The sequence below is a fragment of the Camelus dromedarius genome, chromosome 17 (genome assembly GCF_036321535.1).
Source record: "Camelus dromedarius isolate mCamDro1 chromosome 17, mCamDro1.pat, whole genome shotgun sequence".
NCBI classification, from domain to species: Eukaryota; Metazoa; Chordata; class Mammalia; order Artiodactyla; family Camelidae; genus Camelus; species Camelus dromedarius.
In genome coordinates this window covers 5857298-5869562 of record NC_087452.1, presented here as the reverse complement: position 1 = coordinate 5869562, position 12265 = coordinate 5857298, and the positions used below count along the sequence as shown (strand labels likewise).

The window sequence follows — 12265 nt, the reverse complement described above, 5'->3', positions numbered from 1 at the left end:
TTTCTAATGTCCTTGCTGTGCAACTCAGGATGGTCTCCTGACTCTCCTTCTGCATGTCGGTTACTCCCTCGGGAAACTGTAAGGCTTTAATCACTGCGGGTTTCTTGGGAGTAACTGTGAGCCTGGACAGAGGGGTGTGTGCAGTGCCTCGAAACCAGTCCCCAGTTTTTCAAAGAGGGAGGGTGGGAGCTGGAGGGAGAGGAGCTGTGGTCTGTTGAACTCCCGCTCCGTGCTGTGCTGTCGTAAGCAGCTCTTCTGGGTTACGAGCTTTGGACACATAGTGAGGTTACCCATTAATCAGGATTGGCTAGGTTATGCTGCAGTGACAGATAAACCCTGAAATCTCAGTTGTTCATCCCAGCAGAAATTGATTTCTCAAAGTCCAGTGCTGTCTCCTGCACTCTTGCACACAGGTGGTCATCTGGAGTGCGTGGCTTCCAGGGTCCCTGTGGTGGGGGAAGTCGGGGGAGGAGGAGGCTTGCTGGCTTTTCATTGCTTTGTCCAGGAAGCAACAATAGCATTTCCACTTACAATCCATTGGTCAGAAGCAGTCACGTGGCCTCAGCCTAATTGCAAGGAGGGCTGGGATCTGAGAGCGAGCAGATGACTATTTGGTAAACACTGTCTCAGCTACAGGTTACCTCATTTCAAGGGAGTTTATGATAAGGTTCCACCTAACCATGGCTTTCGGGAGTCTCCCATGGTCTAACCCTTGCCCAGCTGTTTCGTCTCATCTTTGCTCTTTCCTCCCCTCAGCTCATTCAGCTCACCCCTAGGGTCATCCTTCATTTGAGGAAATGCAGCAAACTCTTTTCTGCCTCAGGACCTTTGCATATACTATTCTTTCTTTTTAGAACGCTGGTCTCTCCCCAACTTCCTTGCATTATTCCCGTGGCTCATCCTTCTCATCTTTTGGGTCTCTGTTTAAGTGGCACCTGCCCACAGAAGCCTGCCCTGGTTAGCCCACGTGTGTAAGTCTGCCAGGTGCTCCTCCCTCCATCCAGTATGTTTTCAGTTTACAATTAGATATCTGTTTAACTAGTTTAAAGTCAGGATCGTGCGAGTCGTGATAATGTATGGCGTTCCCAGTCCCCAGCACAATGAATAAATGAATGGGGTGGATGAGTCATTTTAGCAGCCGGTGAATGGGTCCAAGGGAGGATCAGAGATCGGGCGATTGGGAAGACAGGTCATGTACTCAGACTTGCCTAACTTCATGTCTAACTTGAATTGGGAGTTTTGAATGGTGTGTGTGTGTTTTCTTTGGATGCTCAGGAGGGTTGAGCCCAGGGATTGGGAGGCAAAAGGAAACGAGGGGGCCCCGAAAGCTCTGTCTGTCCCTGACATGGCCAGCTGGCACCTGGGTTCTTGAGTTAGGGCTGAATCACTTTCATTTATTCTAGAAGGGGTCTGTTTCAGCCACATGAGTCAGGTAAATACAAAGAATAAAAACAAATACACGAGTATCACGTCACTGTTTAACCTGAGGGCTGTGAAGGGTGGAGGGAATTCCAGAATGTGCTCACCGAGGAAAGATCTTGCCAGCCGCCAGAGTCCCCCGGTGCAAGCGTGTGGCTCCTGCGTCTGCCGCCGTGTTAAATGTTCCCGGGCGACTGAGGAGACCCCCGGCCCCGCTGCCCCGGGCCCGCGCACATAAGCCTTTCAATTGAAGGCAGTGGGGTGTAAGTAAACAAAATAGAAATATGATAACTGTTTTAGGTTTCACTTTACTGAAGTGTGAAGCAGAGAGAACAACTGGACCTTCTTCCCAGAGCTGTCGTCTGAATGAAATAGGCCCCGCGTATGGGGAAGCACTTTGGACAGAAAAAGCCTGACATAGGGGTGGAGGGTATAGCTCAGCGGTAGCGCGCATGCTTAGCATTCGTGAGGTCCTGGGTTCAATCCCCAGCACCTCCATTTAAAAAAAATAAAAAGTTAAAAAAAAATTTAAAAGCCTGATACAGACTCAGAGGTGATGGTAATAACAACAGTGAATAACAACAGTAGCCTGTTACTGTTAGCACTTACTCATTTCATCCTCACAGCAACTCTCTGGAGGTGGAGGGTACGGTTCCTCGTCTCACGTGTCGGATGAGACTTTGAGCGCCTCCCTTGCCCGTGAGCCTGGCTGCGGCGTGCGCCGTGGGCTGGAGGGCCATGAGTTCTTCGTTGGGCTCCACAGCACATGTGCTTCCTGCTTTTTAGAGAGAGTGGGACATCCTGGAAATGCAAAGCAGAGAGAAAAGGGAATCGGGCCCATTGTCCCCTATGAACCGTGGCGAGAGCACAGAGAAACACTTGTGCTCCCTTCCTCTGCCCCCGGACACCTGAGACTCATCACTGGGTGAAGCCAGAGGTTCTCATCCTCACTTGGGGGACTTTAAGAAACATCCAGACTCTGATTTAATTCTCTGTCTGATAACCGAGATTTCAACCCCTTGGTGCCCACAGCCGCTGAAGCTGTCATTTCAAGCACTGGAATCTCTGCCCGTCCCCAGGGGTCCTGGCAGGGAGAACCCCGAGCTGCCTGTCCTCCTTTGTGTGACCAGGCCAGCTGCCAGTGGCACGGTGGGCAGAAGCCTGTCCCCTTCTCCACTAGCCAGGCTCCTGTATCACCTGGCCCCACGGCCACTGCCCTCTGGGAGTCACGTGTCCATTGGGGGTTTAAACTGTTGGAAACAGCTGTCTGCCCCAGATGCTTCCCTCAGAGACCCTAAGTCAGAATCAGATCAGATGTTCTTTCTCTGTGCCTTTTGTGCAGGGAGACAGGACAGAGGACAGAAGATGCCCATGTCGCAGTTTGTGCCCTGTCCCTGGCCTCGGCCCATCTGCTTTTTGTATTGTGTCTCTCTCAGACGTGGGGCAGTCCTGGGACAGAGGGGTTATAATTATTCTGACAACACAGAAGATGCACAGAAGGTGAAGCTCAGAGGGTTAGGACAGCCGCCCTCGGGCGCACAGCCGGCTTTAGAGAGGCCGGGTCTGGGGGTGGGAAGTTCCCCACCCTTACCCACACTTCTTCTCTGTAATCACGGCTGTATTTTCTGGGTCTCATGATCCTGCAGAATCAGCTTTACGCATGGAATCTTTGTGGGAATGCGATCCCAGGGGAAGAAAAGAGTATTGTCCTGGGCACGTGAGCCTGCTTCCTGTACACCAGTCATAGCAATGAACAGTGTAACCGGCCTGCTTCTCGATCTTGGCCTTGGCAGACAGGAAACTCAGCGAGATTTAAAGCTTGCTGCGACCCTTTCTCGTGAACATTTGTCCTTTGCTGCATCTTGTCCTCGATGTTCTGTTTTTATTTCAGCGGTGCTCTGGTGTATGTCCCAGCCCGAAGGTGTCATATCCACTCAGCTATCAGAGGTGAATTTCCAGGCACTACAGGCAGAAAAGCCATGGTTTCTCCCTCTTCTGGGTTGTTGTTGGGAAAAGAGCTGAGCAAAGGCCTGCCCTGCGCCTTCCAACTCAGATCGCGCACCAGCCACCTGAGGGTCGAAGTGAAGATGTGTAATGTTTATGCATCTAAAAACCATCTGAAAACCCACAGCTTGCAGAGATGGGGGTTTCACAGGAAACTGAAGCTTGTCACTGCGGGCCTGATGTGGGGCTCTGGCAGCTGTCCCCTGTGGCTGGCTGTGGCCCTTGAGTTTGATGAGGTGGGAGAGTGGGGGGCCAGCCTGAAGTGCACGAACCAGCTCAGTCTCAGGCTGGAGCGCCTGGTGGTGCTGATGCTCCAGGACAGGTCCCTCCCTGGGCGGGCTTGTGCCCCACTCCTGCGTGCTTGCATGGACCACGGTGGCAGCTGAAGGCCCCAGCATGTCACTGTGGACTCTCCTTAGGTTGAGAACATAATGGAGCCTTTCCTGTTCTCCATGGGTGGGGGCCAGAGAGGTCAGCCACACATGGGCTGGTGGCCTCAGTGTTCCTGCCAAATGGGTCTTGACTGAGAGGCAAAGATGTACAGAAAGGGAAAGAAAAAAGGAATAGGACACTGAAGTTAGGTCAGGCCGGGATGGTCATCCTCTCCCCTGTTTGACTAATGAGGAAACTGAAGCTCAGCTGGGCCTCACGTGGGGGAAGATGCTGCTTATTCTGGGGCTGCAGGCAGTTGGGGTGCAGGTGGGACCTTGAGAAGCCTTTGCAACTGGGAGCATCTCCTGCTGTGGTGGGCTGTCTGGGGTCCCCTTCACCAGCAGGCCTGGCCGGCCCAGCACAGGGGAGCTAGGGTCACAGAGGAGCCACCTCTGCCCTTTTGCCTGATACACAGATATCATCAAGAGGATGACACGGACGGGGCCCTTTGAGGAACACGGGTGGGACCCCACGCAAGGTGGTTTGTGGTGGGGCGGTATTGCAGAGGCAATCTCCCTGGGCCTGAGAGAGGAGGGCAGGGAAGAAGAGGACTGTGAGTGGCCTGGGGGCCCCTTCCTCCTAGGGGCACAGTGTTCACTTCTGCACACACCCCAGGGGCAGGCAGCTCTGCTTCGGGTCTGCTCACAAGTCAGCCTTCACCTCCAGGGAATGTCCCCGTTGTCATTTTGTCCAAGGGACTGTGTGTCACCTTGCACCTGTGGTGGAAGGCAGGGTATTACATAAGTGGAGATGTGGGAGTCCCTGAGTCCTGTGGGCAGGGCTGCCCTGGGCGGGGAACCCACCTCTGGGATTGCAGCTTCTGCCAGAAGGGCCTCCACCTGCTGGGATTGGGGTGGGGCAGCGGGGTGCCTGAGGACTCCAGATGGGGAGAGGTGAGATGAAGTATGTGTCCTCCAGGGCCCCCATGTGAATCCTGCCCACGGCACCAGCTTCTCCACTCTGATTCTATGAGAGGACACCCCCTTCCTGTGTCAGGGTCCCCTCCTCTTGCTCTCTCTGTGGGGGAGGTCTCCTCACCTCCCAGAGCTCCCATTTCCCTCCTTGCTGCCCTGGGGATGGAGTGGGGACACTCACAGTGAAGGTCTTAGCTGGTGGCCAAACACAGGAGCACGTGGGTTCTGCCTCTGCTGCCCACTCCCCTTCCAACCCCGGATGGCTCCTCACTCTCGTTGGAAGACTCTGTCTAGTCTCTATTTTAGCAAGCTTGCTTACTGACTTCTTTCTTAAGAAAACAATTTACTGTGCAGTTAATGCATGATCATTGTTGAAAGATTCTACTATGTGAATAACTCCTCCCCACAAAAAGCTGTACCACCAAACCCACAATTATATAATCGTTGATAATCACAGCACCCAGAAATGTTCGCTGTTAACATTTTGTGTATATGCTTCAGGCTCTTTTCCTCTCCATATATAGATGTCTTCTATGCTTTTACACATATTTCACCAAAAAACTGGTAAACTGTATACCCTCTTTGTCAGTCAACAGTATATTGGTGGAGAGGAGGCTGGGTATAGCTCAGTGGTAGAGTGCATGCTTGGCATGTATGAGGTTCTGGGTTCAATCCCCAGTATCACCATTAAAAAAATTATAATATAATAAAGTAAATAGATAAACAAACCTAACTACTCCCCCCCACCAAATAAAAGCAAAATGGTGGTTGCCAGAGGTGGGGGAGGGGCGTGGATGGGGCAAAATGGGGGAAGGTAGTCAAAAGGCACAAATTTCCAGTTATAAATAAGCCCTGCGGGGTGTAATGTAGAGCATGGTGACTGTAGTTAATAATACTGTGTTGCATATTTGTAAGTTGCAAAGAGGGTAGACCTTAGAAGTTTTCATCATAAGAAAAAAAATTTGTGTGTGAGGTGATAGATGTTAACTAGACTTATTGTGTGATCGTTTCACAATATATACAAATCTCAATCCATATGATATATACCTAAAACTGATATAATGTCCTTCGTCAGTTATTTCTCAATTGAAAAATATATCAACACTTTTCCCTGTCATGGTTGTACCAGATACGTTTTTTCAGTTACTATTAAAGTGAAAAAACACACAAGTTAAAAGATTTGAATGAATAGTTAAATTCATAGAGAGAGAAGGTAGAATGGTGGTTGCCAGGGGCCGGGGGAGGGAGGGTGGGGAGTGAATGTTTAATGAGCAAAGGGTTTCAGTTTGAGAAGATGAAGTTCTGGAGCTGGATAGTGTGATGGTCGCACAACGGTGAATGCACTTAGGGCCACTGAACCGGAGACTTTATAAACTAGTGAAGATAATAAATTTTATGTTACGTGTATTTCCCCACAATTTAAAAAAACAGATGTCATGAAACAACAGAAAAGTGTAAATGATTCAGAGCTGTTAAATGAAAATTGAAAGACCGCGCCCTGCCCTCCTTACTCCCAGTACTGGCTGCTTAGGAGATCACCCAGTGTTTTAGAAAATGAGACGCCACCACTACCAGTGGGGTTCCCGTGTTTTGAGCCGAGCGTTCAGCACACGCTGTTTCCCTTAGTCCTCGGGAAGGTGGTCCACAGCGGACACGGCCGGGAGGTCCGTTCCAGAGCCCGGACTCTGAGTGGCTCAGTTCTGCTGCTGCTTTTATAAGATAAGTCCACCGAAGAGAACAGTGTGTCTGTGACAGTAAAGGAAACAAGGAAAAAGTCGCCATCATCCCCCATTCAGCCGTCTGGCTTCTTCTGTGCGTTCCTGCTGGCCTTTCTTCACTCACTCCCACCCTTTTGTCCTGCTCATCCTCAGGCCGAGCCCAGGGCTGTGCAGATGCAGAGGGTAGTGGGGCTGGTGAGGACACTGGTGTGTGAGTGGGTCTGCCCTAGCTGGCAGACCACAGCGAAACCAGCCCCGGGTTTGAATCCTGTCAGCTGTTTGACGTGGGACAAACCACTTAGCCTGTCTGAGCCTCAATATGCTCAAAAATAAAATGCAGAGAATTCTATTAATCACCAGAGATGGTCCAGAACATCAAATAAATCTGCAAAGGGCCACACATGTGCCGTACATTTAGGTGTTATTCATACTGTTCTAGTCCCAAAGCCTCGTGTTGAGAAGCTTGGTCTGGTGATGACGATCGGTTTTGTTTAGAGAGAGGCCTGGTTTACCTGTTGGAATAAATGCTACCGGAGACTCAAAGGCTGAGACGTTCTGTCCCAGCCCCGCCTGCTGCCCAGTGTGAGAGCCCACGAGTCGGCAAGACATCCCCAGACTCTGAAGCCCCTATTTTTTCAGTTCTCAAACATGAGGCCACCTCGAATCCCCAGAAGCTGAAGAGCCTTGCATGGAGGCTGCAGAATTTGGGTTTGGTCTGGGAGGCCTGGGGGGAGGGGGGAGATGGGAGGAGTCAGTTGAAGGGTGTCCTTTATGCTGGCAGTGGGGAGTCATGAAGGCTTAAAGGGAAGTGGTGAGGCTGGATCTGTTATTTCAGTAAGATGTGGCCTGGAGGGATGCTCTGGAGGCCACCGGAGCCGGAGGCAGGGACCAGCCTGGAGAGATGACGGGGGTGGTGGTGGAAGGGAGAGGAGGCCGGTTCACAGGGAGTAAGTTATGAGACGCTGGTGTAGACACGCCTGCTGACACCTTTGGGGTTTCCCACATCCGTGCAAAGGGGAAGTGATTACTCTCAAAAGGCAGGTGACCTCTGCCCCAGCTCCTTCAGCCGGTCCTGCCTGCCCAGTCTGTGTGGCCTCAGACCAGCCGCTTAACCTGCTCAGGCCTCCGTGTTCTCCTCTTCACCAGGTTGCAGTGAGGGGCCTGGTGAGGACTGCACGGCTGCAGAGCCTCGCCAGCACACACTGGACGTGGCTGCTGTTTTCAGGCTTCCCGTCTGTAAAACAGGGAAGGTCGCACGTGTCTCCACTGCTCCCGGAAGGGATGCTGAAGGATGGCTGGATCTTTTAGATTTAGGGGCTTGAGGAGGGACTCAGCGAAGCGGGGATCTTTGACTTCCCCACATGTTTAAGAAGCTGTGTGGTCCAGAGCCCTTTCTCCCCTCCATCCCAGCAAGGAAGCACACACATTGATCATCACAATGATCGTCTCTGTTTCATAGGTGAGGAAACAGGCTCAGAGAAGGAAAGTGACTTGTCTAAGGTCACACAGCTGGTAGGATTGGAAGCCAGATGTGTCTGACTTGGAATGTTGGAACTGGCCCCATCACCGGAGATGTTGTGTCCAAGCACAGCATCTTACACGTGGGAAGGCCAAGGCCCAGAAAGAGAAACAACTCACGGGGGCCCATGGGGAATTCTCGGCCGAGCCAGGACCCTGAGCAAGCTCTCTGACTTCTAATCCCAGCCTCCTGATGGCTAACCCACTTCACTGAATGTTGATAGCTGTCTTTCTTCCCATCTCATTTCAGGGAAACCAGTTCCTGAAATCAAGTCTTCTCTCCCAGAATTCCTGGATGCTGTGAAGCCAGAAAAGCCTTTGGCAGCTTCTGGAAGGAACGCCGAGGATGAACAGGAAACGGGGCAGCCCATGAGGCCGGCCACCTGCCCAGGTAGTTTTAATTAAACTGAATTTCTTAATTTAAAGGAAATTTATTTAAGGAAGTGTTTCATCTGTAAGGATATTTAGCTCAGCATGTGATAACCAAAATACAGAAACAACGAAAGAAGATCGGAAAATTAATCATGGATGGTGGTAACATTAAAGTCCTACTGGCAATGATGTAGGTATGTAAACACTCATGGAAATATACTCACAGTATATGAGTTAAAAAAGCTAAAAAAGTCAGATAACAAAAGAATATATACCATCTCTTACCATTGTCATAAAAAGAAAACAAACTCAGTAATTGAGGGCTTTCTATGTGCCAGATACTGTTCTCAGCCCTTCAGAGATGTTGACTTGTTTAATCCTCAGTTAGCTGTCTGGGTGTGCTGTTGTTACTGAGGAAAGTGCAGCACAGACAGGTTAAACAGCCTGCCCAGGTCATGTGTCACAGGGCCGGGTATAAGTGCCCCGCACAGGCTCGGGGCTGGGAGCCTGGTGATATTCTCTGTGTGCCCTCGCAGCCATGAGGTGGGGCACGCAGGGGTGCCGCCAGCCCCATTCACTTCCTCCCCTCTGCCAGGGGTGGATCTGCTCCTTAGCCCGGAGCAGGAAAGTGACTTGTTCAAGGTCACGTGAGTAGGAAGTAACATCCATAAGCCGTGTGATTTGAAGACTTATGTCCCCAAGCACTGCACACACCACTCTCTCAAAGCCGTTCCGCCCCCTTCAGGTTTGTCTCCATCCCCTTGTGCCTGCAGAAGGGCTCCAGGACTGTTTGCCAAATGATGGGAGGTCTCAGCCAGGGGGTGACTTCCCCAAGGGGAACTGCCATTCATGCTGTTTTCACCGCCTCTCCCTCAGAGCCCCACCTCCCTTCCGCCCTCCTGCAGCCTCCTGAGTGGAGACAAAGATCCCAAATCCATGAAACCGCAGCCCATTGGCACGGTTCCTGGAACCAGGGCCAGTGTCGGCTGAGAGGAGCGTGCACGGGCTTTCGCATTAGGCAAACCTGTATTTGAATCTCAGGTCTGCCACTTTCTAGCAGGAGACCATCTTAGCCTCTCTGTACCTCATTTCTTCATCTAAAAAACGAGCATCTTAATAGAACCTACGTCATCATGGGTGGTAAGGAATCATACATCTCGGTGTTGCACCATGTAGGTGCTCATTAAATGTTTTTTTTAGATTGAAGTACAGTCGATTTACAATGTGTTGATTTCTGGTGTACAGCACAGTGATTCAATTATATATATATATACACACACCTATTCACATTCTTTTTCATTATAGGCTATTACAAGGTATTGGATATAGTTCTCTGTGCTCTGTAGGAGGACCTTGTTGTTTGGTGCTCATTAAATATTAACCAATATTAGGAATATCCCAGACACCCCAAATAGGTTGAGTCTGGCAAATTAATTCTAGGCCAAGGAGTCTGAATTATTTCTTGTAGCTAAAGATTTAAAAAAAAAAAAAAAGGCAGTACTTGATCAGCAGAAAATAAGGGGAAATGGTCCTAAAGCAAATGTGGTACTGTTTGATGGCCAAAGGGAAAGATAATAATAAAATAGGGAAATTCTAGGGGAGTGCTGGTGAGGATGGAGGAGGCTACAGGTATAGCAGCTTCTTCAGGGTTCCTTAAAAGAAATATCATAAATCTCTGCCAGCCTTTGCACCCTTCACTTTCTTGAATGGTCCTTGGGAGCACATGTGCCCAGACAGGGCAAGACGATAGATACAATCTGCAGACAGAGACAGGAAGTTGACTGTCTGTCTGCCTGAACTGAAAATAAGGATGTAATTGTTAATTTCATCAAATAGCCCAAAGCTATTCTGGGGAAAACCCCAAGGTTCCACTGGGGCCCAGAGTTCCAGCTGATGATCTCATCGGAGTGGAGGACGTAGAGGCTGGCTGGGATGCTGGCTGCGGGGGAGGGTGCAGACAGATGGGAATGGTGACTGCCGGCTGTCACTGAAGCAGCCTGACAACCTCTTGATAGCCGAAGAAGGAGACATAACCTGTCAAAGCTTCACGGCTGGAAAAGTGGTGGGACCGGATTCAGCTCAGGCGGGTTGTCCGACACCCTCACGGTAAGTGAGGAGGAAGTGAGGAGAGACCTGGAGCAGGAGATACAGGCACAGATGAGCCACGGACAGGTTCTGAGCACCTCCTCAAACAGATTCTCAAAGCCCAAATTCGGACAAAAGGGCTCTGAGTGGCTGAAATCACTGTCACAAAGCCTGACGCGTTAGGGGAGGCGCTGGCCGTCAGAATTGATTTCCGCTCATTCTGTGCGTAGTTTTACCAGCCTCAGTACTCTGTTGATATGGAGACCGAGCTTTGTGCTTTATGCTATCTCTTTTCATCCGGACAAGGATTCTACAAAGCATGGACAATGACTGCTTTTTTTACCTTTGAGAAAGCTAAAGAAATGAAGCCCAGCTCGCCCAAGTTCAGCTCCTTAGGGATGACAGAGCCAGGACCCGAGCCCAGTTCTGTCTGCTTCCGAGAAAGGAGAGCGGGCAGCTGAAGAGGCAGACCCACTGCCAGCCACAGGACAGGATACAGGAAGCCCTCAATGAGGTACAGCACCGCTGTGTGCTCTGTGTTCCTGCCGGCAGGGATGCAACTCAGCGGGACACGATTCAGTGCTTGAGAAAGCAGACACTCTAGGAAGATTTCTGTGGGAAGTGGCACCTGAAGGGTTAGCTGTTAGTGTTTTGGAAATGACATTTGTATAGAGCAGTGTCTTCCCTGACCCAGGACTTCCATGAGTGTTTACAAAGCAAAGGCTAGTTCTTAATCTGATTTCTCAGCCTTGCGGTATTGGCACAAACCCCACTCCTTTCCCTTCACACCCCCAGAACCACAGGGGTAAATAGACTCAGCCACCCCTCTAGTAGCCCTCCTCTGTTACAAGAGCAGACCTCAGCGATCTCCCAACCCTAAGAGGCCTGGTGCAGCCTCCAGAGCAAAGTCCAGACATCACTCAGACCAGAGGATCATGGCTGTGTGAGGCTAGCACTGACCTTGGAGTCATTGGGCAGCGGGAGAGGAGGGCGGACCGTGTGTGCAGCCCACCCAGAGACCAGCACTGGGTTGAGAGAGTGGATGGGGCAGAACTTGAAGAAAGAAGCAGAAGAGAAGTCTGGTTGGCCTGGGGCTGCGGTTCCAAGTGGGGAGCCTGTGCCCCAGTGGTACATGAGAACATGTGTGTTTGAAAAAACATATATCACATGCACGAACAACTGGGGATTTTGAGGCTAAATATCTCCATGAATCAGAGTGGATTGAAAGAAAAACATCAAGTAACTTCTCACGGAGCAGCAGAGACACTCAGCTAACACCTGGATGGGTGAATGTGGCCACAGTTCGGGTGACTCAGGCCGAGGATATTGAGCCAAAGCCAAGAGAAGGCAGGGCAAGGGCAGAGTGGCTGAGAGCCTTTCTGCAAGGCAGTGTCCCCTCCGCACCCAGGGGAGCGACCACGGGAAGCCTGGCTGGGTGCAGATGTGTGGATGGATTTGAGTGAGCAGCGGGGCTTCTGCTCAGTTACACTGCCAGTAGGCGGTCTGCAGTGCCTTGCTGGCTTCATTTACTTTGTTTTCTCTTGTCCCTTTTTATTCTGGTTTTATTTTTCCCTTTTTTTGCTGAAGGTTTACTTCCCATGTCCGAGCTGTAGCTTAGTTTAAGTGGTAGCGACTGATGGACTGAGAGGGGGCATGTGAATGTGTGTGTGCACCTCTCTGTTTTGGGGAGGGGTGTTTATTGTTAGCACCCCGTCCTGGGGTTCTCTGGTGCAGTGTGGGTGTGTAGTCCTTTCAAATATAGCCAATTCTGGAAAATGTGAAAAAAAAGAAACTAGAAACAAA

General features: G+C 50.6%; 1 protein-coding gene across 2 annotated transcripts in view; it reads left to right on the top strand.

The window, feature by feature from the left end:
• Positions 1-12265, top strand: part of IRAK2 (interleukin 1 receptor associated kinase 2) — a 52615-nt gene that overhangs the window by 15844 nt on the left and 24506 nt on the right. For both annotated transcript variants that reach the window (XM_010984939.3, XM_031470875.2), the window contains one exon: positions 8256-8396. In XM_010984939.3, the coding sequence (XP_010983241.1) occupies positions 8256-8396 (141 nt within the window). The remainder of the gene's footprint in view (positions 1-8255; positions 8397-12265) is intronic.